The 26,812-nt window shown below is 37.9% G+C and overlaps 1 protein-coding gene across 1 annotated transcript in view; it reads right to left on the bottom strand.

Annotated features, from left to right (window-relative positions):
- Positions 1-5,638: 5,638 nt before the first annotated feature.
- Positions 5,639-26,812, bottom strand: part of prr16 (proline rich 16) — a 126,980-nt gene continuing 105,806 nt past the window's right edge. The window contains exon 2 of the mRNA XM_072281076.1: positions 5,639-6,346. Within this exon, the coding sequence (XP_072137177.1) occupies positions 5,639-6,346 (708 nt within the window). The remainder of the gene's footprint in view (positions 6,347-26,812) is intronic.

The raw sequence follows: 26,812 nt of genomic DNA, 5'->3' as shown, positions 1-26,812 counted from the left end.
GTGTCTGTTTCACATGGCAGGGGTGTCAAAAGCTGCCAGAGGGCAAAGGCTTAAGGTAAGAGGGAAGATGTTTATGAGGAGGAGGTTTTCCACACACACAGTAGTTGATACCTAGAATGAACTGACAAAGGAGAGACAGGAACAATAACAATATTGAAGAAGCATTTGGATAAGGACTTGAATGAGCAGGGCACAGAGGGATATGGAATTAATGCAGCAAATTAGATTAGTAGATGCAAGCATTATGGTTGGCATTGACTTGTTTCCATTGTGTTCAGTTGTTGAATTCTCTATGACTCTAAAAAGAAGTAGGTTATATCAAATTTACCACCCCAATTGATTTTCCTCATTACATCCTAAAAGCATTCAGCCAGATTAGTCGGACATAATCTTCATGTTACAAATCCATGCTGACTGATTTAATTAAACCATGACTTTCCATGTGACAACATAAAATCTCCAGACTTGCTTCTAATGACTTGTCACAGGAGGTTAGCCTGACTGGCCTGAAATTATTTGGTCTCACCCTCCTTAGCAATGGTATTATCTGTCCTTCAGCACTCTTTCTGAAGCTACAGGAATGGTGAATTAGATCTTCCAGGCCTGCTGCAATGCTACCCCTCACCACCTATAATCACTGACTGTGGTCTTCCAATACTCACACTAAACTTGCTTAGATGTGAAGTCTGTATTTTGCAGAGCAAATGGATCCCAGAATGCAGAGGCACAGTTTCAGCCATAACAAGGCCTTCACTGGAGCAAGACAGACACGGGGCCATCAAATGTCTTGATTACAGATGACCCGCAGTGCAGGGCTTTACTAATTGTAAATGGTGTGAGTGTTTTCAAAAACGCTCCCGGTATTCAGAGGAATTTGAAGTGACTTCCTCAGATTTGCACTTTAAGTATACTCAATATACTCCACAGCCATTCATGCCAATGAATTCCAAAGACTCACCACCCTCTGGCTCCTTATCTCTGTTCTGAATGGGTGTCCTCGATTCTGATATTGTGCCCTCTGGCTCTCTACTCACTCACCATAGTAAACATTCAGGTTTCAGTGAGATAACCCTAATTTTTGTAAACTCCAGTCAGTAGTGGCCTATCAAATGCTCCTCATACACACATTAACCCTTTCATTCCTGGAATAATTTTTGTGAACCTCTACTGGACCATCTCCAATGCCAGCACATCTTTCCTTAGATAAGGGGACAAAAAATGTTCATAATACTCCAAGTGCAGTCTGGCCAATGCCTTACAAAGCCTCAGCATCACATCCTTGCTCTTACATTCTATTCCTCTCAAAATGAAATCTAGCATTGCATTTGCCTTCCTTACCACCGACTCAGCCCGGAAGTTAACCTTCAGGAAATCCTGCACAAGAACTCCCAAGATCCTTTGCACCCCTGGTTTATGTATTTGCTCATCATTTAGAAAATAATCTACGTCTTTATTCATTTTACTAACGTGCATGACCATACACTTCCCTACACTATATTCCATCTGCTACTTCATGCCCATTCATCCGATCTAAGTCCCTCTGCAGACTTGCTGCTTCCTCAACACTACCTGCCCTCCACCTATTTCGGTATCATCTGAAAACATGGCCACAAAGCTGTCAATTCCATCATGGAAATTGTTGACATAATCTAAAAAGAAGCAGTTCCAATACCGACCCTTGCGGAACACCACTACTCAGAGACCGCCAACCAAAATAGGCCCCCTTTATTCCCACTCTTTGCCTTGTACCAATTGGCCAATCTTTTATCCATGCTCATATCTTTCCTGTAGTACCACAGGCTCTTCCCTTGTCAAAAGCCTTCTGAAAGTTCAAGTAAGTAACATCCACTGACTCTCCTTTGTCTATCCTGCCTGTTACTTCCTCAAAGAACTCCAACAGATTTGTCAGGCAAGATTTCCCCTTAAGGAAACCGTGCTGACATGGTTTCATCATGTGTCTGTAAGTACCCCAGAACCTCAACCTCACCATCAACTCTACATATCATCATCCAAACTTCTATAGAATCTGAAATGTTTCAAGTAGACAGGAGGGTAGTAGAGCCTGCTATGTGAAAAGGAGCGGGAGAGAAATCAATGAACTACCAGTCTGGTACCCTCATATCAGTAGTTGGGTAGTGGTGGTATCTATAAAAATGATATGAACATTCTTAGAAAATAACAATATCATTGAGCAGAGTCAATATGAAAAGGAACTCATGTTTCATTCTTCTCCACTATATAGTCTATATAGTGGAGTAATGTGAACCAATTAACTGTATGGGTTTTTTTGGATGTTAAAGGAACTGCAATGGAATAAAGATGGCAAGCTATGTATATGAGCAATATCATGATATGAGATTAATTAGTTTATTAGAAGGGAAATGTAATGTTCAAAAGGGAGCTGAATGTTCTCGTGTATAAATCAATGAAAGTTAATGGACAGATGTAGCAGACAATTCAGAAGGCAAGTTTTATGTTGGTTTTTATTGCAAGACAGTTTGAACAGGATGGTCAAGGTCAACAAGGCCAACATACAACTGTAAAAGAGCTTTGGTGAAACAACACCTGGAGTATGTATACAATTTTAGTCTCCTTAACTAAAGAGGATTGTATTTGTGATGGATGCAGTGCAATGAAGTTTCACCAGACTTACTTCAGACTTAGAAAGTTGTCTGTATAATGAGGAGAGAATAAGCTAAACTCTTGTTTTCCAAAGTTTAGAAGAAATGAGAGATATCTCTTTGTAAGTACAAATGCTTATTTAGCTTGACAGGGTAGATGGTTATTTACCTGTGACCATGCTGTCTATAAATAGGGATTGTAACACCAAACTAAGGGGCTGGCAATTTAGAGCCAAGTTGAGATGAAATTCTTCACCCCAAGAGGAATGTATTTTTGATAGCTGTAAAGAGTCGACCATTGATTGCATTCAAAACAGAAGATGGGTAGATTACTGAATATTAGAGAAATCAAGGAATAATCTTGCCGAATTTGAATAGGTTTGAGACACTAAATGGGAAACCACTGCTATAATTTTTTATATTCTAATATATTGTGTAAATGCAAGCTCATTACTTTTTTCTATGCTTATTTGATATTGCAATAAAATGAAAGATTAACATTAAGAAGTGAATTACTTTACTGTCATTATGATTATCCATATCACAGTAATTAAGACTTTTCTGTCAGCAATCCTGATCTCAATCATTCATCAGCTTAAGATTAGAGTGCAATTATCTTGAAATAATATCCATTTTTATAAATTAGTTTTTATTTTCACTTTCCTAGAATACCCACTGATTGAGGCTGATTGATTTGTAACATATTACACAAGAAAACAAAACAAAGCAGCAGAGCACAACTAAATAGAAGTTAATGCCATCTGTACAACAGCTTGTCCAAGATTTAATCTGGATGCATATTGGCTCAAGATTTATGCAAATTCCCTCTGTTTGACATAAGATTTCTAAATCAAAGTGCACTAAACTGAGTGTGTGTGTATATATATATATATATATATACACAGTTTTATCATGATGTCTCTGCAGTAATTAAATTGTAAAAGATGAACTTATTTGTATTTTTCATATGTGTACCAATTATTGTAAAAAATAAACATAATGTATTTTTATGAACATTTATCCACCAGACAGTGGTTGTTTTCCCCATGAAAAGCTACAGGACAACTAAAACAAGCACAGTATAATTTGTAAAATAGGGAATATTTAACAATGTGCTTAAACAAAAAGAAAATTCTGCAGTCAAACGATGTTTTTTTCTCTTTCTGAAATATCTCTCTCAATGAAATTATTTCCAGTAGACTATGCAGTTTCCTTCCCTTATTAACACAATCTTAGACTGCTACAACCACTAACAGTACATTTGATTCAGTTGTAATTTGTATAACCACAGCACTATACACTGTCCTCACTCAAATGGAGAAGAGGGATGGATACATTAGAATGCTGTGCCTGGGCTACAATTCAGCATGCAACACCGTAACTCCCTCCAGACTTGACAGGAAGCTCAGAGACCTCGGCCTGCAGCTGGATCCTAAAGTTCCTATCGGATTGCCAACTCATGGTAAGAATGGGCTCCCTCACTTCTGCCCCTCTGACCCCCACACAGGTGACCCCCAGAGTTGTGTCCTGATTCCCCTTCTCTGCTCCCTTTACACCCACAACTGTGCTGCCACACACAGCTCCAATCTGCTGATCAAATTTGCAGATGACACAACATTGATCGGCCTTATTTATCGCAGTGATAAGACAGCCTACAGAGGAGGGGTTAACACCCTGACACAGTGGTGCTAAAATAACAACCTCTCTGTCAGCATCCAGCGAGCAAAATAGCTGATCGTGGATTACAGGAGGAATGGAGACCGGCTCAGCCCGATCAACATCAATGGGTCTGCAGTTGAGAAGGTGAGTAGTTTCAAGTTTCTCAGTATACACATCACTGAAGATCTCACCTGGACTGTACACAGCCGCTGTGTGGCAAAAAAAGTACAGCAGCATCTCTTCCACTTCAAGCATCTAAAGAAATTCAGCACGAACCCCCAACTCCTCAAGACCTTCTACAGGGGCACCATTGAGAGAATCCTGTCTGGCTGTATCACCACCTGGTTTGGGAACTGTACCAACCTTGATTGGTGGGTACTGCGAGAGTGGTACAGACAACCCAGCACATCTGTGGATGTGAACTTCCCTCTATTGAGGACATTTACAGCAGCAGGTGAGTAAGAGAGGCTGGGAAGATCATCGACCATATACTGTTTCAGCTGCTTCCATCTGGCAAATGGTACCACAGCATTAAAGCCAGGACCGACAGGCTATGGGACAGATTCTTCCTACAAACTATTAGACTTATAAATACACGTCTGAAAATTGCAACCGAGTAATAACACAAAATTTTTTACTCGCTCATGTTGTGGGACGGATGTAAGATTTAAATAAATTCAATTCAATATAACAATGTCATGCATTTTACAATTTGGATTAATTAAATCTCATTGGATGCAGGATAAATTTCATCCTCTGTTAGATGTATTAAGCATGCAGTGCAATAGCAGAATTTATTTTTAAATTTGGTTCTACTGACTTCAGTGGATCCAAATTTCAAGAGTGGTGGTCAATGTGCATACTCTAGATTGTAGATGCCTAGTACTTTAAATAACAGAGCATTGTTACCTTAATGTTATAATTAAATTACATCTTTCAATTTTACATTATTCTTAGTGAATACAATTGATTTTGTCAGAAATATTAAGTGCATCAACTGATGAAGCTTAACTAAGAATTGCAATGAGAATAAATGTAGGAATCAAAAAGGGAGAATTATGTTTAGGATACGGTAACATGAGTTTTTAAGACCTAACTCTGAACCTTGCTGTGGCTTTAAAGTGTCATGTTTATAGTTGTAATGCAGTTAATATAACGAGTTAATTAGAAAATATCTTATGTTTCCATACTATTAACATAAATACTGAGAAAGTTTGAAAGAAGAAGTAGACACACTTACCGTGATTTGTTCTCTAACACTTCTCTGGAGAACACTGGGTATGTGTTTTGGCTCTTTATTGCTTGGTTAGAAAGTGCTCAATTCATTAGGATACAAAAAAGTTTCCAAGATCCTTGCATCAAACCGTTGTGGTTGTTGACTTCCTCAGAATAGTCTTTTGAGGTTTTGGAGCAGTCTGTGGAGGTGTGATTTTAGCTTTTATGTTTGAGAAATTAGTACTAAAGTTTCCGCATGATCCTCCATTTTCAAGGGGAGGGCACTGATGAAGTGGTTTCCCTTTTGTGTTGCTTAATTCACCATGCAAGTGCACATCCCTGTTTCTCATATCATACCGAACATCACAATCTGGACAGTAGCCGTGGTACTGAACTTCCTCATTAAACCGAACTCTTTCTCGTGTGACCTGTTGATATCTGTTTTTATCGACTCTGGGCACTGGTGGCTGTTGATGCAATTTTTCTGGATTGCTACCAGGGAGACAGCATACATCTCCATTTGGCATTTTATCTGTCTTACACAATATTGCTCCATTGCGAAGCAAGGCCCCATTAGTCCTCAGAGGGTTCATGCAGATAGGGGGCCTGCAAGGGTCCTCAGATCGGATGGGTGTTAATCGTGGAGGCGGAGGTGGGGGATTGGTCTTCTTTAGCACCGTTAAAATAGCTGATGAAGTCACTGTTGATCTAACTGAGTGCACTTTGACCTTATCCAGGCTTGAGGCAGTTGTACTACTTGAGGTGCTATTTATAGTATCAGTCTTGGAGCTGTCAGTCATTTCCTCCTCCAGCTGCAGGTCACAGGTAAGATGGTCTATTTGGTCAACAACCTGCATACCATGGGAAATAACGGGGAGAACCTCATTAACATGAAAGCTTGGAAACCAGTAGACATGGAAAATCATTCATCATGTCATATGCAGTACACTGGCACAATTCTGTACAATATCCCTCAAGTCCTCACAGTGCATAAACAATTATACACATTTATTTTTAAAAGCAAAATCTTCAGAGAGGTGTACAAGATCATAAGAAGCTTAGATAGAGTGGCCAGCCAGAAACATTTTCCCAAGGCGGAAATGACTAATATTATGGGGGCAAAGTTTTAAACTGATTGGAGGATAGTGTAGAAGCCTTTTTACACAGAGAGTGGTGGGTGCATGGAATGAAGCAGGTAGAGGCAGACACGTCAGCGATATTTCAGAGACTTATACATAGGTACATGGATGAAAGAAAAATGGGCTAGGTGGGAGGAAAGGGCTAGATTGATCTTGTAGTATGTTAAAGGGTCAGCACAACATCATGTCTGTGGTCCTATTATCCATTTTTTAAAGTGGTGACCTTTACTGTAAGTCCATCTTCTATTCTGTTCTCATGTCCTTTAACTACTTATACCACATCCACTTCATTAAACTTTGATTTTGCAGTCAATGCTATCAGTTAAATAGACTTCTTCAGAACTATTCAGATGGAAAGCAAAATACAATATACCTAAAACGCTAGAGGTATTCAACAGGTCAGGTATCATCTATGGAGGGAAAGGAGCAGTCATCTGTTGTTCCTGCTCACAAAACAAATTGGATTCCTCTGGCATATTCTGAGGATCATATCCTGCCTACCTCAGTTTCTGCTGTGAACATCACATGTGCTGAACTCTGCTCAGTTATCTTTTGTACCCAAGTTATTCCAGCAAGAACCAGATTGGCTTGTGGCTTTTCTTCGTCCTTGCTCTATAAATATGCAAACCGGAAGCCAATGTCAGTTGAGGGTACTGAATGTGAAATTAATTTGCAAATGGACAGAATTTGCATTGTGATAAGCATACTAAGTATTGAGCACATTAACCACAAATCCACTAAAAGACTTATTGAGGACATTCAAAATGAAACTGAAGGAATTCCAAATATTAACATTGTGGGTCAAGGATTTGAGGTTGTGTTCCTTCTGCACATCCCCAGAACAACCTGCCATCTGATTCTGGATGCAACCTGCTAGATCATTGCTGTGAGACAAGAAGTTAGAGTTCAGCAGATGTGATTATCCTGTGGCATTTAAGCAAGCATATTTAGTTCAGAATACAAAATGGATTACCAAATAACTGATGCGCTGTCATCTTAGGCACCATTCCCATTATTCACTATTAGTGACTATTTGATGTAACTCAGATGTTGCCATTGGCTGCTTCCTTGTTTAAAAAATTAGGGCTATTTTCATAAAATTGTGTAAGAATGCAGCTTTTTCACATTTATAAATGTATTTATGCATTTACTTTGTATAATGCATTTACTTTAAATCCCAGTCATCTGACTCATAACCACATCAACACAGAAACATATTGTTTCATTGAGAAAGAACTGGTACATTTTGAAGGACAGTTCCTGTAAAGTTAGGAAAGTACAACTTTTTGAACTGGTGTTGTCCTTGAATGTCAGCTTTCTTAAAATACTATTGAACACAAAATCGAACATAGCTTTGAACAACAGTGTAAAAATGATTGCATCATTAGTCAAAGTATGTGAAAAGCCCAAAGGATAAAATAATCATTTTTCAAAACCTCAAACCAAACACAATAGCTAATAAAAACACAAAATGCTGCAGATACTTAGCATTTGTAAATAGAAAAACAGAATATCTTTGAGCTATTTCTTGATAAAACATAATCATCAAAAGCCATTTTTTCTATTCCTGCATATGCTGCTTGACCTGGCATTTCATATCATTATTTCAGATTTTTAGATTCTGCATTTTTTTTTGCACCTTAAAAAACAATGGATGCTTCTTTCTTGTGGCAGCAATCCTTGGTGAGGGCTTTGCCTGGGATGGAATGGGCTGCGTCCATAACTTTCTGTAGCCTTTACCAATCCTGGGCATTGGGGTTACCATACCAGGCCAATATGCAACCAGCTAGGGTGCAATCCACTGTGTATCTATTGAAGTTTGTCAAACTTTTTGGTAATATGCCAAATGTATGCAAACTTCTAAGAAAGTAGAGGCACTGTTGTGTCTTCCTGGTGATGATACTTACAGGCTGATGATACAAAAAAAAGTGGAATATAAGAAGTAGAATTACATAAGTTCCCATTATTGCATCCTTTTGGCATATAGTTTTATAACCTGATTGAATGAGGACTAGCCAATCTGGAAGACGGACCACAGGGATATAAATACCACCAGACTAGACATGCCTAGGCATCATCCCTGAAGAAAATGACAGAGTTTGTCATTGAAAAGTCTGTTAAAATCGATACCTGTACCCAGCTGGAAGCCCGAGAAGAGTTTGTTTGATAAAATTTTATGATGTTATGCCATCTTTCAAATTTGTCAAGTATGTGCAATGCCTCTGAGCATTAAAAAACATCTCCTACTAAACATTAAAAATCTTTTAAAAAGTTCAAAATAAATAAAAATATTACAACATAGTTAAGAATTAAAATAACTTGCTTTTCTATTCAATTGAATGGGCTTGTCCTGTTTACCCTTTAGAGCATACAAAAAAAGCTTTCCTAGAATAAGTGCTGAGGAAGTTCAGTGGCAGAGTATAGTGACATATTTGTTGGCAGGATCCTATCAGCAAGGTTGGGATCAAAATTTGCTGATTTATTTGTGGAAAGCTGCTAGCAGTGTGGCAACATCCATCAAAATCTAGATCAATATATACAGAATCCACAAAATATTTTTCCTTCTGATATCTCTCCTCTCCTCCTGAGAATAATGCATCATGCCAAGATATAACATCACACATTTGCGCTCCAGTGTTTGAAATGAATGGTCATTTTCATCATCCCAAATGATCCAATTTATTGCCCTCAGCAAACCTTTACAGAAGTTGCAGGATGGAGCTACAGTTTGGTTTATTGTCTTTATTCCAGGGAGACTGAGCCATTTGTGGAATCCCCAAAGCCAATGACACTCAAACCTTCAAATCCAAGAGATCAAACCTGCACAAGGCAGCACACTTGCCATCTGATCCACTGAGGCTCATAAAGGCTTGTAAAGTGAATTATTTCCACATTAAGAAAACAAAGAGATAAAAATGATTTTGATATGTAGCAATAACCGTCACATTTCTGTAATACAATAGCTTAGATATTATTCCATGACAAGAACTGTGTTCAACCAATGATGCATGAGGATATTGCCTTTGGGTTCCAGTCAACTTGTTCAATATTCCATTGTGTACAAGCTGCAAGTGTTGTATGTATACAGTGGATCGGAGTGTATAACTAAACATACTGGACTTAGGTCACCAGTTGTGAGTCATAGTAGGTACTGGGAGACAGTGAACAAGCAGAGCGAGAATTGAGGGAAGAAGTGCCCGAAATGGGACACGATGGGATCATGATTTAGGGGCTCAGCATATGCCACTGTGTGTGGAAGTCACAATCTGGTGAGGCAAACAAAGTACTGATTGGGTCTTTCAATGTGTGGTAAGGAGAAGGGAAATATGAAGGGGTGGAAGCAAGAGTAGTACATTAAATTAACGACTAGCAAGCTGTAATAGGGCCTTGAACCATCAAGGCCTCAGATCTGATCAGGTAGACATCTTTAAGAAAAGAAGAGACTTCAGATGCTGGAATCTGGAGCGAGAAATAAAATGCCAGAGGAAGTCAGCTGAGTAAACACCATCTGTGGGTGGGAATTGAACTGTCAATGCTTTCGATCAAAACCCTGCATCAATCCAGATCCTGATGCAAGATCTTGATCCAAAACATTGACAATTCCTCCGCGATATTGAGTAACATCTCAATGTACAATTTTTGAAGGCTGCATCATATGGCTATGTTTTAGTTTCTCAGATGCGCTGAAACACGGCAAACTGTTGTGTTTGCTGTCATTATAATTGTTTACACATATCCCCAGGCTTAGCCAACTGTCAAAGCTATCAACATTCTGAATATTTGGAGTGCTGCTGAGTTTGGTACACATTCATAAGCTCAAAGTTAAAGTAACAAAAATATCAAAAAATAAGTTATAGAAAATAAATAAATTGATTAATATGCTAGAAACATTAACAAAACAATGAATAATAGTTAGGGTCACTCAATTCAAAAATAATCTATAATTCCTGAAATTCTTTCTCCCTCACAGCTTCTTTTCTCCAGTTAAATGAATGGAGCTAATGTATACCCAAAATTGTCATGCCATTGACTTAGCAGAAAGATTTTCTAAGTATAGGTACTGGATAATTACAAGAAGCTGGCGGTCTGCTGCCAGACAATTAGGAATACAATGGTAAAGAGTAATTAGTAAAACCTCAGGAACCTTGGGACTTCTGCATATGAATATGTAGAAATTGTGTGTTTCCTGAGATTTACATAGGGGAATTTTACCAGCTCCATACACAACTGCAGTAGCTTCTCAGAGAAATCTGGTTCATTGACTTTGCCCTTTTCAGTTCATCTTCATACTCATCTTCTTTTCTCATTTATTAATCCCTCCTTTAACTTGTTGGGTTAAGAAAAATATCCTATTAATTTTCCTGAGCAGTTAATGGTTGGCACTGCTGAAAAACTACTGAGCTAAAACTTGCCTGCCCCATCAAGTTTCAGTTCAGCATTGCCATGCATCAGTTACATTGAATAACCTAATGTTTCAAAATCAATTTGCTTTTAGATTCGATAGCCCAGTTAAATGTTAATTCTCATTAGGTTATAGACTTAGTGTCTCATCAGATCATTTGGAAACTTTTTTTTTATCAACATCTTTTTACCTGTAGGCAGCAATTAGACGAGCAGGAAGTGAATACAGTCAATATGAATAATTTATTTTGTCCTTTTGCATAATAATTTTTGTAAACACAACCTGACCTCAATTCAGTACTTTGGGATAACTGGCTGCAAACGTTAGACTACTGCCAAATGAAAATATTGCTACTGCATTGGGCTAAGATTAAATAATGGGAAAATGTATCTAGGCATCCTTAGAGTTGTTACAATTATATCTCTAGTTTGCTCTTGACCTATGTTTGTATCCCAACTCTTTGCTTTCCTTTACATAGCATCCTTCCAAAAAGTGGTGGCAGTAACTGGTCAATGCTAATATGTTCCCATGTGCAGTAAGGAGCTAAGATCTCTTTAAATACTCATATCTTTCTCAAAAAATCATTTGGAGTACAAAGAAAATGTATTTTTTTCCTCCTGAGACAAAACTTTTATTGGAACAGAAGAATTTCTTTCTCATGTCAATTTGTTAATCTTTGGTCTCATTCTTTCTCTCTAATGACTGGCACTTTCATAGTATTCATCATTCGAGTGCTCATTAAACTCCAGCATTATGCAAGACTGATGAAAGACTGATTTGTTTATTTTAAACTGGGAACCAAAGAAATTAAAGCCTTCAGGGTAGAATCAGACATGTGTTAAATGCTTATGGACCTTACCACTAATCTCTTCCACTGCCCTCTTCACCATCACCCGTTTAAACTCATTCTTCAGCAAATGCTTGAATTCAAATCCAACAAAGGGCTACATAATTTGCCGTTTCCATAGAATAACACTAATCCCTACTCCTCATGTCATCTATTACTGGCAAAAGCAAAATGGCTCAAAACTGATTGCTTTGTTCAGTTGAGGTGAGAATAGTACTGACATCTTGAACTCCAGTGGAACCTGACCACTAATTCATGTCCATCCAAAGTAACTTTGCATCCACATATTTATCAGATTTCAATCTACCTTTGCCTTAAAAAAAATCAAAGACCTGCAGAGAGCTGTGGAGACAGCTCAGCACATCATGGAAATCATTCTTCCCTCTATAAACTCAGTCTCTGCTTCTCACGGCCTCAGTAAAACAGCCAGTATAGTCAAAGAACATCAACCACCCCAGACACTCTTTTTCTCCACGTTCCCATTGGGCAGAAAATATACTGTAACAGCCTAAAAGCACATGAACTGTCAAGGATACTTCTACTTCACTGTTGTAAGACAATTAAATGGTTCTCTAGTAGAATAAGATGGACTCCCGGCCTCACAATCTATCTCATGGTGATCTGAACCAAATTGTTTATCTACACTATGCTTTCACTCTACATTTTGTTCTGCATTGATATTGTTTTATCTTCTTCTACCTCAATGCACTGTGTAATAATCAGCTCGGTATGATTAGTATGCAGGACAACCTTTTCACTGTATCTCAGTACATGTGACAATAATAAACCAACTTCAGTTCCAGTTCCAACTCTGCATTCACCTTCCTTTGAGCAAGAGAGCTCTAAGGCCATACTACTCTCTGAGTAGAAGGAAATTGCCTCATCTTCATTAATGGGTAACCTCCCCCCCCCCCAAGTGTAAGATGTAACTTAAAAAAAAAGTAAAATCCACTTAAATTATTAGGTAATTTTAAAACATTCTCAATGTGTCTGTATTTTAGTATTATAGCTGCATTGGAACAGTGCTGTAAGGCTAGTTAAAATAAATGCAACACATAAATTTGCATTAAAATAAGTTGAAGCCCAAAGCATGATGGTAAGCCAAGGGAAACATTATGCTAATGGAAAAGAATGTGCTGACACACAACTATATTTTAAACTTACAGACTGTGTAAATTAGACATTAAATTAGACTAACTGTAACGTTATTCTGGAAGTAGGTAGCTTGCCTGGGACAGAATAAGCACATTACATCTACCAGAAACTTAGCTGATGCAATAAATTAAGCATAGCCAAGACAATGATTTAACTGCAAGAGAGTGGTAAGGAAAGATTGAACCCGCCTAAATAATAGAGAGGCAGAGAACCAACATGGAGATGGAGAATATGTAGTCAAACAGACACAGGTGGTGGAGAAGAGACCTTCAACTCAGTCACTCCCAGTGTTTTGAGGAATGGACTTCATGAAGCATTACTTCTGGGTACCATGTGCAATTTATTTAATAAATTTGTTGAGCATACTCTATATAACCAATTTACCCATAATCACAATGTGTAATACTGTGGAATCATGGATTAAAAGGTCACAGAGTTATACAGTATGGAATAAAGCACTTTGACCAAACCCATCAATGCCGGTAAAGTTGCTTACTTGAGCTAGTCCCACTTTTCTGCATTTGTACCATATTTTTCAAAACTTTTTCAGTCCATGTACCAGTCCAAAAGTTTTTCAAACATTGGCATGGTTGAAAATTTATTGATATTGATATTTATATAGCTACACATTGCCTGGCAACTCCTTTCATATATCTACCAGCCTCTTGATGAAAAAGTTGCTCCTCAAATCCACGTTAAATCTTGCCACTCTGATCTTAAACCTACTGTATGCCCACAACTTATAGACACCCCTACTCTTGAAAAAAAAATGGGATTAGCTACCATATCAATACCCATCAGAAAATTATAAACCTCTATAATATCACCCCTCCAACTCCTATGCTTCACGATAAAGGCCCCAGCCAATCCAATTTCTCCCTATAACTCACGTCCTCCAGTCGTGGTTGCATCTCTGTGAATCTCTCTACAGTCTTTCCAACTGAATGACTTCCTTCCTATAGTGAGATGGCCAGAAATGCACACAATATTTCAAGGGAACTCTCACCGATGTCTTATACAGTTGTAATGTGACATCTCAACTCCTGTATTCAATACCTTGACCTGAGGAAGCGAACATGCTAAGCATCTTCACCAACACCCTATCTACCTGCATTGTTACTTTCAGAGAATTATGTACTCTTACTCTTAGGTCTCTCTGTTATACAACCTTCTACAAGACTCTACTATTTATTGCACAAGTCCAGCCCTGGCTTAACTTACCAAAATGTAAGACTTAGCACTTGTGCAAATTAAATTCCATTTGTCATTCCTTGGCCAACTATCCTAGTGATCCTATAATAGTCTTAGCTGACCTCCTTCACTGTTCACTATACCACCCATTTACCACACCAATGCTCCCTTCATCTTCGCTGTCAAGATATCTCAAGATTAAATTAAATCACATTTCAGTAAAGTGTCATTCAGTACAAAGACATAATTCATCAGAAATACCATAACCACTTTTTTTTAGATTATGAGGACACACAGTCCTCTTTCATTGTCATTTAGTAATGCATGCATTAAGAAATGATACAATATTCCTCCAATGTGATATCACAGAAACACAAGACAGACCAAGACTAAAAAACTGCCAAAAACCACATAATTATAACATATAGTTACAACAGTGCAAGCAATATCGTAACTTGATGAAGAACAAGCCACGGGCACGGTTAAAAAAAGTAAACGTTGAAGCCCTTTCCTCAAAACCTTGGAAGCTCATCCTCCTGCAGGTGCATGAATATAAAAACAATGCACAAAATGCTGCAGGAACTCAGCAGGCCGGGCAGAACCTATGGAGAAGAGTAAACAGTTGACGTTTCAGGACAAGACCCCTCATCAGAACATAAAAAAGATGAGAAGCTAGAGAAAGATAGTGGGCAAAGGGGAGGAAGAAGTGCAAGGTGGTAGGCAATAGGTGACATTGGGAGAGGCAGAGGGGTGAAGTAAAGAGCTGGGAAGCTAATAGGTGAAAAGATAAAAGGCTAGAGAAGGGGCTATCTGATAGGTGATAGTAAAAGATCAGGGAAGAAAGGGAAGGGGAGGAACACCAGAGGGAGGTGATGAGTGGGTAAGGAGATAGGGTGAGAGAGGAAAGTGGGAATGGGAATGGTGAAGTGGGGGGGGGGGGAATTATTGAAAATTTGAGAAATTAATGTTCAAGCCATCAGGTTGGAGGCTACCCAGATGGAATACAAGGCACTGCTCCTCCATCCTGAATGTGGTCTTATCGTGGCAGTAGAGGAGGCCATAAGCTGACATGTTGAAATGGGAATGGGAAGTAGAATTGAAATGGGTAGTCACCAGGAGGCCACACTTTATATCTTTCACCTATCAGCTTCCCAGTTTTTAACTTCACCCTTCACCTCTCCCAGTTTCACCTATCACCTACAACCTTACAATTCTTCCTCCCCTGCCCCCACCTTCTTGCTCTTGCTTCTCAACTGTTGAAGGGACTTGGCGTAAAACATTGACTGCTTACTCTTTTCCACAGATGCTGCCTGGCCAGCTGAGACCCTACCGCGTTGTGTGGCTCTGGATTTCCAGCATCTGCAGATTTTCCCATCTTTGCACTGGTATATGAAAACCCCGCAGAAACTATAGTTCAGTTCTTCATCACACTGTCTCTTTCTCCAATCCGTCTGTGATCTCCTGCATTATCACAATGAGGCCAGACACAAATGTGAGGAACAATACTTCATCTTCCATCTTGGATGTTGCAAACTTCTAGGCTTCATACTAAATTCTCCAGCTTTTGTAACTCACTCCTTCATTCTGTCTAAATCTGAATCAGCCATTTTGCCTGTCATAATTTTGAATCAGATTTTCATTTTGTACTCGTGCAGTCTGGCCTTGTCATTAATAATATATAACATAGACAAAGTATAACAGGGTTCAACTTTGTTGTTTGATCCCCTCTAACAGTGATACTCCTTTATACTACCCATCTCTCATCCACTTTACTTACTATAGAAAATTAACTTGTTTTTCTCTCTTTCCAAGTTCTGATAAAGGGTACCAGGCCTGAAATATTAGCTATTTCCTTTTTCACAGATGCTACTTGACCTGCTGAGTTTGTCCAGCCTAATCCTTTGAAACTTTCTTCATGAGATGACCCTCCCATTTGACATGCTGGCCCAGTAAACATTCTCCGAACTGTTTCCAATGCATTATAATCCCACTTAAATAAATAGACCAGTTCTGTACACAGTCATCCATATGTGATCTCCCTGGTACATGGTATATCAGGTCAACAGAGGAAAAGTTTCTGCCACATGATTGGCTGGGTAGATTTTTGCATTAACAAGCAGGTGTACAGGTGTGCCTAATGAAGTGGCCACTGAGTGTTTTAAATGAAACTGTTTATCAGCAAAATGATTCACTGGGGAACCCCTGTATCACTATTTCATGTTACAATATGGTGGTTATCAATCTCCATATCATATTTTAAAGTATTAAAGCCCAAGAGATAAAAGGAGTGGATCCAGAATTTGATTTTTAGAAGTACTCATAATAATTTCTCATCTCATTCTGAGGAGTTGAGTGATTTTTCACTTTCATTCAAATTGCTCTGTTTATGATTTAATCTATCAGATTGTTTAACATGGAAACTGGTAAATTATCACACAACATTAATCAAGTTAAACAAGTGATTAAATATGGAGATGAGCTGCATGTTGACACTGTTCAGGATATGCAACTTCTCCGTTATAGACTTCACAAATCACCACCCAAAAATTGAGGCTATGGAATAAAATTCACTTTTACTGAATTTATATATATGTGTGGGGTGGGGGTTGGAAATTAAGTAAATAAACACAAAATGTGAAAGAAACAACAACTTTTGTTCAAATAATTTTTCTTCAATTTGCATTTCTGATGCATGAGGAGATAATGTGCCATTTTTGCGCCAAAGTGGATTTATTTTGCCTCTAACTTAATTTTTTCCTAAGTTTTCCATTTACCTACAAAATGTCTGAAACAGGACCAGCAAATTTAACTGCAATTTTAAAACAAAACACCACTGTTATTTGTTGTGAGATATAATATTAAACAATCTTACATATATTTGATATGTATTTAAAAGAATTAATCCCTGTTCCAACTGAAGCCTAGAACGTGATATGCAACTGCAATCACTTGTCTCCAAGTGCAGTTGTTGGTCAGTTAAGAAATCGCCTTGTGAGTTTCCAAGTCAAATTTCTTAAGTGGCTCCAGCAGTAGCTGTAGCATATATCCTTAGTGTGAATAGATGAGCACCCCACAGAAACTTATTTCTCCTTATAACAAGGTAATCAATTGGAAATTGAATTTTGTGTTATTGAAAATCATGATACCAACAGTTTTCTATTAAAGTAATCCCTCTATAATGCACAGTACCTTGTTAATTAATTTACAAATATCAAATCATTCACAATAAAATCAAATCAACAGAGTACAGTAAACTGAAACATTCTGTTTGGTTTTCAAAATCATTCCCTTCTCAACCCCATTCTCCTGTCTTCTCCCCATAACCTTTCGTGCCCTGACTAATAAACCACCCATCAACCTCTGTCTCTAATGAACTGGTGTCCACATGTGCCTGTGGTGATGAATTCCATAGATACACCACCCTCTAGCTAAAGAAGTATCTCACCTCTGTTCTAAATGGATGTCCCTCTATTCGGAGGCTGTGCCCTCTGGTCCTCAACCCTCCCGCTATAGGAAACATCCTTTCCATGTTCACTCTATCTAGACCTTTCAACATTCCATAGGTTTCAATGAGATTCCCCCCTCATTCTTTTAAATTCCAGCGAGTAGAGGTCCACGGCCATCAAACGCTTTTCATATGACAACCCTTTCATTCCTGGAACCATTCCTGTGAACCTCCTCTGAACTTATTCTCCAATGTCATCATATCCTTTCTTAGATAAGGGGCCCAAAACAGCTTGTAAGGCTCCAAGTGAGGACTTAACAGTGCCTTATAAAGTCTCAGCATTATATCTTTGCTTTTATATTCTAGTCTTCTCAAAATAAATGCAAACCACAGATTCAACCTACAATTTAACCTTTAGGGAATCCTACACGAGGACTCACAAGGCCCTTTGCAACTCAGATTTTTGAATTTCCTCTCCACTTAAAAAGTAGAGTATACTTTTATTCTTTCTACCAAAGTGCATGACCACACAGTTTTCGACACTGCCATTTCTTTGTCCATTCTCCAAATCTGTCTCAGTCTTTCTGCAGTGTCCCTGCTTCCTCAACACTACCTAGCCCTCCACCTATCTTCATATCATGTGCAAACTTGGACACAAAGTCTTAAATTCTGTCATGCAAATCATTGACGTACAGCATAAAAAGAAGAGGTCTCAGCACCAGCAGCTATGGAATACGACTAGTCACCAGCTGCCAATCAGAAAAGGCAGCCTTTATTTCCAGACCTTGACTCCTGCCAATCAGCCAATGATCTATCCACGCTGGTATTTTTTCCTGTAATACTATGGGCTCTTACCTTGCTAAGCAGCCTCATAGCAACACCTTGTCAAAGGCCTTCTGAGAATCCAAGTCCACAATATCTACTGATTCTTCTTTGTCTATCCTAGTTATTACTTCCTCAAAGAATTTCAACATATTGTCAGGCAAGGTTTTCCCTTAAGGAAAATATGCTGATTTTGGCCTATTTATTATGTGCCTCCAAGGATACGGATACCTCTTCCTGTACAATCAACTCCAACATCTTCCCAACCACTGCTGTCGGGCTAATGGCCTATAATTTCTTTTCTTTTGCTTCTCTCTCTTCTTGAAGAGTGAAGAGACATTTGAAATTTTCTAGTCCTCCAGAGTCATTCCAGGATGAAGTGATTCTTGAAACATCATTATTAATGCCTCCACAGCTACCTCTTTCAGAACCATGGGGTATCGATCATCTGGTCCAGCTGGCTTATCTACCTTCAGACCTTTCAGCTTCCTAAGCACTTTCTCCCTGGTAATTGCAAATCCACTAACTTCTGCCTGCTGACACTCTTGAACTTCCAACATACGGCTACAGTTTGTCCACTATTACTACCTTTCCACCATCATTTTCCAGTGACCTAATACCTACTCTTCTCTCTTTTACTCCTTATATAATCTGAAAAAACTTTTGGTATCTTCTTTGATATTATTGGCTGGCTTACCTTTACATTTCATTTTTTCCCTTCTGCTGGCGTTTTTTGGATGCCTTCTTTTGGATTTTAAAAGCTTCCCAATCCTCTAACTTCCCACTATTATATCTTTGGCTTTTATTTTGGTTTTGACTTCTCTTGTTAGCCATGGTTTTTCATCTTGCTTTTAGAATACTTCTTCTATGGGATGTATCTATCGGCTTCTTCCAAATTCTTTCTTTTTAAATCTTTTTATTGAATTAGTACACAAAAGGTAAACCATGTAGACACTAATACACTGTTGCAATATAAATTTACAAGAGATATTAATACACAAAAAAAAGTTAGTACAAACAGTGCAGTTTGGATATAAAATAACAAGGTAATATAATAGTATACTAATTTTCCATACATATCAATAAAGAGAAGGAAAAACCCCAAAACAAACCCCCCAAAAAACCCACCGTGCAACTAATCTAAAAAGCAAAGCAAAGCATTGGGCTAACTAGGTATCAAATAGACTTAAACAACTTAAAACAATCACGTCCTCAAACCCGACCTCCATTAAAAACAGTTAAAAAGTAAGAAGGGAATGTAAATATGTGCAAAGAGAAAAAAAATTACATTAAATGAAAATGTTGAATAAAAGATCTCCAGGTCTGTTCAAATTTAACTGAAGTATCATAAAGATTACTTCTGATTTTCTCCAAATTTAAACATAGTATTGTCTGAGAAAACCAAAAGAACATAGTTGGGGCATTAATCTCCTTCCAATGTTGTAAAATACATCTTTTCGCCATTAAAGTAAGAAATGCAATCATTCTACGGGCTGAAGGGGAAAGATTACTGGAAATTTTAGATAATCCAAAGATAGCAGTAATAGGATGGGGAGAGATATCTATATTCAATACCTTTGAAATAATATTAAAAATGTCTTTCCAAAAAGTTTCCAAAGTAGGACAGGACCAAAACACGTGAGTTAAGGAAGGAATCTCCCCATGACATCTATCACAAAGAGGGTTAATATGAGAATAAAAACGAGCTAATTTATCTTTAGACATATGTGCTCTATGGACAAATTTAAATTGAATTAGGGAATGTTTGGAACAGATAGAGGAAGTACTGACTAGTTGTAAAATATGCGCCCAGTCATCCGCCGAGATAATAAAGCCCAATTCCTTTTCCCAATCTGACCTAATCTTATCGAATGGAGCTTTCCTAAGTTTCGTGATAGTATTATAAATAATAGCCGTTACACCTTTCTGACATGGGTTAAGGTTAATTATAGTATCTAAAATATATGTAGGAGGTAACGTCGGAAAGGAAGAGGGTATAGTACTTAGGAAATTTCTAACTTGGAGATATCTAAAAAACTGTATTCTTGGTAAGTTATATTTGTTAGATAATTGTTCAAAAGACATAAGGGAGCCATCTAAAAATAACTCCAAAAACGGTGATATACCATTAGTCTTCCAAATTTGAAAGGCACGGTCCGTGGAAGAGGGGGGAAAGAATATGTTGGCTAAAATAGGAATCGCAAGCCCAAATTGATTAAGATCGAAAAATTTTCGGAATTGAAACCAAATACGTAAGGTATATTTAATTGTCGGGTTACAAACCTGTTTATGGCGTTTCAAATCGAAAGGAAGAGAAGAACCTAAAATGGAGCCAAGTGCATAACCTTGAGCAGATTGTAATTCCAGTACTACCCATTTAGGAATGGATAGTGTATCTTGGTCAAGTAACCAAAATTTCATGTGTCGAATATTAATTGCCCAATAATAGAATCTAAAGTTGGGTAATGCCAAACCTCCATCTCTCTTAGCTTTCTATAGATGTATTCTACCCAATCTCGGGTTTTTATTTTGCCAAATAAATGAAGAAATTTTAGAATCAACTTTGTCAAAAAAGGATTTTGGAACAAAAATGGGTAGTGCCTGAAATACATATAAAAATTTTGGCTGAATAAACATCTTAACAGCATTAATAAGACCAATCAAAGTTAAATAAAGTGGAGACCATTTAAATGAAAGTTGAGTAATGTGATCAATTAAGGGTAGGAAATTAGTCTTAAACAAATCCTTATGTTTACAGGTAATTTTAATCCCAAGATATGAAAAATGGTTATTAACCAATTTAAATGGGAGGTTCTGATATAAGGGAACTTGCTTATTAATCGGGAAAAGTTTACTCTTACTGAGATTTAACTTATAACCTGAAAAAAGACTAAATTGTGCTAATAAATCTAAAGCAGCAGGAATAGATTTTTGAGGATTAGAAATATATAAAAGTAAGTCATCAGCATAAAGTGATACTTTATGAGACTTTAAACCACGAGTTATACCAATAATATTTGGAGATTCTCGAATAGCAATTGCAAGAGGTTCTAATGCAATATCAAATAATAAAGGACTAAGAGGACAACCTTGTCTGGTACCTCGAAAAAGAGGAAAAAAGAGTGAGTTTAAAGAGTTAGTACGAACTGAGGCCATAGGAGAATGATATAACAATTTGATCCAGGATATAAATTTCGGGCTGAAATTAAACATTTCAAGCACCTTAAATAAGTAAGGCCATTCGACTCTGTCGAAGGCTTTTTCAGCGTCTAAGGAAATGACGCATTCAGGATCATTTTGTGACGGGGTTAACTGTACGAATATTATAAAAAGAGTAACGATCTTTAATAAAACCCATTTGGTCTTCCGAAATAATATAAGGAAGTGCTTTTTCTAATCTGTTTGCTAATAATTTAGAAAAAATTTTAGAGTCAACATTTAATAATGAGATGCACATTCAGCAGGATCTTTATCCTTCTTTAATATTAAAGAGATCGATGCTCTATAAAAGCATTCGGGAAGTTTACCAAGTTTTAATGAGGCCTCCAGAACCCTGAATAACCAAGGGATTAATGAGGATGCAAAAAATTTATAAAATTCCGTGGTAAACCCATCAGGACCAGGTGCTTTCCTCGGGTTCATAGAAAAAATAACATTCTTAATCTCACCCGTGGTAAAGGAAGTGTCTAACATAGAAGGTATATCATGTGACATCTTAGGAAAATCTAGGTTATCTAAAAAGTCATACATATATTTAGAGTCTCGTGGAGACTCTGATTGATACAAGGAGGAATAAAAGTCAAAAAAGGATTGATTAATCTCAGTTTGATCAAATATCAGTTGATCTTTTTGATTATAAATCTGATTTAATTTGAAATTTAGTATAGTCTTCAACTGATTAGCCAACAGTTTACCAACTTTGTCACTATGTATATAAAATTCACTTCTTGTTTTCATTAATTGATTTGCAATAGAGGACGAAAGTTCAGTTCTTTGTTTATATAACTTCTCAGAGGGAGCTGTAGCATATTTCTTATCAATTTCCTTAATCTTGTCCACAATAACCAGCTCCTCCTCCTTCAACCTCTTCCTCAAAGCAGCAGAATAGGAATGATGAACATGTGAAAAAAAAGAAAAATCTTTTTCCTGAGGATGCAAAAAACGCCAAATGTCCGTTGACGCGGAATCTGAGAGAAATGAATTAATCAAGGTTGCAGTTTATTGGGTAGAGTCCGTAAAGGAGCCGAACGGTCCAATAATGGGGATAAACAAGTATTAAGATCCCCACCCCAGATTAGTGAAAACTCATTCAAATTCCGGAACAAATTAAATAATGATTTATAAAATTCTGGACAGCCCATGTTGGGAGCATAGACGTTAACCAAAACTACCTTTTTTTTAAAGAGTAAACCACTAACCAACAGAAATCTACCATTTGGATCAGAAATAATATCGTGTTGTATAAAAGTGATTGAGGGATCTATAAAAATAGAAACTCCCCAAATTTTAGCGTTGGAATTCGAATGGAAGTGTTGATCTTTCCAGAACTTAAAAAAACGTAGTCTGTCCCCCCTCCGCACATGGGTCTCCTGTAAAGGTAGAATATATAAGTCTCCGGAATACTTCAAACACTTTTTTCCTTTTTATTGGATGATTAAGAGCATTAATATTCCAAGAGACAAAATTAATAGTAGACTCCATAATCCCTAAAGTCAACCCTCAAATAAAGGAGGATCGACAATAGGTTCGACCCACGAACCTGGAAAGGGAACAGAATAAACAAGAGACAACAGGAAAGAGAACGTGACCAATACTTCGGTAATATAAGTAGCCCAAGAAAAAAGAAAAACTAAAAAGTGAAGCACCACCCCCCCCAGCCCGTAACCCCAAAGCTAAATCTAAGATAGACCAGCCAGAAAGAAGCGAGCACTAGAACTACTCCCATGACTTCCAATAGACGCTCACTAAAAAAAAGTGTATATATAAAAAGATCAGCTAACGTTATAAAACAGTAAAGGAATAAAAAAAAGTACACCGATTAAAACAAAAACGATATAATACAAAGAAAAAACAGGTACATATAAAGAAAACCGTTAACCTACAACAGACCGTATAATTAAACAAGAAAATGAAATATTAGCATAGACTAGCCAAGAAAACTACGAAAAGTACATTTGAAAACTACAAAGTTTATGGCCTCCAGGGATATACGTAAAATGATGCTGAGGGAATAGCCACCCAGAATTCCCAGGGATGAAGAAAGGAATGACGCAGTTAAAAAAAAGTTTGGCAACCATATTAATTAAACCAAAAAAAACTTTTCTGCCCTCATATCAAGCAAAAGAAAATTAAACCCAACAGATTAACTGCCTCCAATCAAGCAGAGATGATTTAATAGTGCGATTAAGATGTTGAAGGCAAGAGTTGATCCAGGTAACTCTGGGCTTCCGATGGAGAGTCGAAAAAATGGGAAGACCCATCAGACAATCGAATCCTCAAACGTGCGGGATAAAGCAACACTGGTTTTAAATCCATCTTGTAGAATTTTGACATCACAGATCTGTAATGGACATGTTGATCACAATCCTGTTTACTAAAATCTTCCACCAATCGAAAGCGAAAATCCGAAAAATCAATGTAACCTTTAGGTCGAGCAAAGCGAAGCAACTTCTCCTTGTCTTGAAAATAATGAAATCGTAAAATAACATGCCAAGGTTTATCTGACTTAGGCAAATATAATGGGACTCTGTGAGTCTGATCCAATAGTGGTGGTTGATCAGGAAATAAGGTGGGAAATGAATCTTTTAAAAGTTGAGAGAAAAACTTTATAGGGTCATCAGATTCAGCAGCTTCATGAATACCAATAATTCGAATGTTCTGTCGTCGCATTCTGCATTCTAAGAATTTTTAAAGGTCAGAAGTCAAGTTTTTTCTTCATTACAGTAATTGTTTCTTCCATTTTCCCCATCTCGAGTTCATTTTGTTGCGTGGATACTTGGAGATTAGATATAGCAATCTGATGTTCCATGATAGATGTTTTCATTTTATCAATTTCATCGATAATTTTCTGCAGTTTAGTTGAAATCTCCGCACGAATCAGATCCAATATAGTAGTTGAGATTTCCGTACGAATCAGATCCGATATAGCTTGCATAGTTACTCCTGGTTCAATAGGAGGGCGGGGGGGTCGATAACTTTCGGTCTAACCGGAGGTTTGCCGTCTTTCCTGTTCTTAGACATAGCGGACCTTAAAAGCATCCAAGTATATAATAGCAATCCGCTGCAAGGTATTGTAAAAATCGGTGCCTTAAAAGTTAGCTTAAATGTAGCTGACCATAGGATAAAGCCCAGAGGTAATGGAGCGAGTCAAGAACACAACTTCACTCCATGAGCTCTACTGGAAGTCTCCCGGCTCCTTCCAAATTGATCCAAGAAACCAGCCATTGCTGTCCTGCTACCATCCCTGCTCATGTCCTCTTCCAATCAACTTTGACCAACTCATCTGCCTTTGTAATTCTTTTTACCCCACTGCAGTACTGATACATCTGACTTTAGCTTCTCCCTCTCAAATTGTAGGGTGAGTTTATGTTCATTGCACAACACCCAATCCAGAACAGTTGATCCCTTAGTGGGCTCAACTACAAGGTGCTCTAAAAACCCATCTTGCAGGCATTCTACAAATTCTCTGTCTTGGGATCCAGCAACAACCTGATTTTCCCAGTTTACCAGCATATTGAGTCTTTCATAACTATTGTAACATTGTCCTTTTGACATGCCTTTTCTACATCCCATTGTAATTTGTAGCCCACATCCTGGCTACTGTTTGGAAGCCTGTATGGAGCTCCCGTCAGGGTCTTTTTACCCTTGCGATTTCTTAACTCTATCCACAAGGATTCTTAATCCCCCATTCCTATGTCACCTCCTTCTAAGGATTTGATTTCATTTTTTACCAACAGAGTCACGCCATCCCTGCATCATCATTCTGGTACAGATAGAATCTGAATGTAAATTTATGTTCTTCAAATTGCCTTTACCAGTTGACTCTGCAAATTTACTGCTTAGTCAACTTGTGAATACAATTTGAAGAACATCAAGATCCTTTAATAAATGCGCCATTATCCTGCCAAGAACAATTGTGTTATAATTCATTATTCATTAACCAACAGAATACAGGTTATATATGACTGTTCTGGTGGTTGCCTATATTTTGGTATCTGTGTTACAAATCGAATAGTGTAGGTCTGAAAATAGTTTGAGTGGGACTAGGCGGACATCATTCTGATAGTTTTATGGGCTTAAAACAAACATACTGTGGATTCATAACCGACTGCTAATCTAGTTTATCTTATCATCAGTATACATACATACATACCATGGATGCCACCAATGCTACAAGTAAGGCAGGTCAACCATTTTGAGATGTGCAACATGTGTCAAAATGATTGAGACCTCTTGTATGGCATTTGCATTTTCTGTCCACTGGAAAATGCACAACCAATCTTCGAATGGAAAATCCTAAACATATTCCAGGCAGCACGTTTTGTTACTATGCAAAATACAAAGGTTCGAAGGTTCAATTTAATGTCAGAGAAATGTATACAATATACTCCCTGAAATGCTTTTTCTTCACAAGCACCACAAAAACAGAGAAGTGCCCCAAAGTATGAACGACAGATAAACATAAGAACCCCAAATTCCCCCCCAGCTCCCCTCCTCCCGCACGTAAGTGGCAGTGAGCAACAATACCCCCTCCCCCTGCTGGCAAAAAGAAAAGCAAGCATTAGTGCTATCACCGAGCACTCAGCGTGAGCAAAGACATAGACTTGCAGTTACCCCAAAGGCTTGGCATTTCATCTGGCATTCGACATACCACAGATTCTCTCTCTCCCTATTAAGGGAGAAGGTTTCTCCATTTTTTCAGCCAAAGACTAGCCAAACAGTGCATGGTACATATTCCATCTCAGTCAGGATGAACAATTCTCCGTTTCCTTCCACTCACATCCATCTTCCCTGAAGTATCCTCCACTTCAACCTCTCCATCTGGGAGTCAGTTGCACACCCTCACAACTCTCTGCTTAAAGAAGCTTCTTTGATTTACCCCAAGCTTTTGCAAAGTCGCCTGGTGATACTGCATTTTTAAAAAAATTCATATGACAGCAATTTCACCAAAAAGCCAGCACTGATTTTCGACACATGGTGACCCACTGCAGTTGTCCTGGTGAAGATCATCTCACAGTGTTTTATCGGTTGTGGTGTTGGTGATGGATCCGGTAGTGTACTACAATAGAAATACAATTGCAAGTCAGGTTAGTGTGT

This window comes from Mobula birostris, chromosome 17 (genome assembly GCF_030028105.1).
Source record: "Mobula birostris isolate sMobBir1 chromosome 17, sMobBir1.hap1, whole genome shotgun sequence".
In the NCBI taxonomy this organism is placed as follows: domain Eukaryota; kingdom Metazoa; phylum Chordata; class Chondrichthyes; order Myliobatiformes; family Myliobatidae; genus Mobula; species Mobula birostris.
Note: the sequence above shows the minus strand (reverse complement) of the source record. Positions and strands in the feature narration are given on the sequence as shown.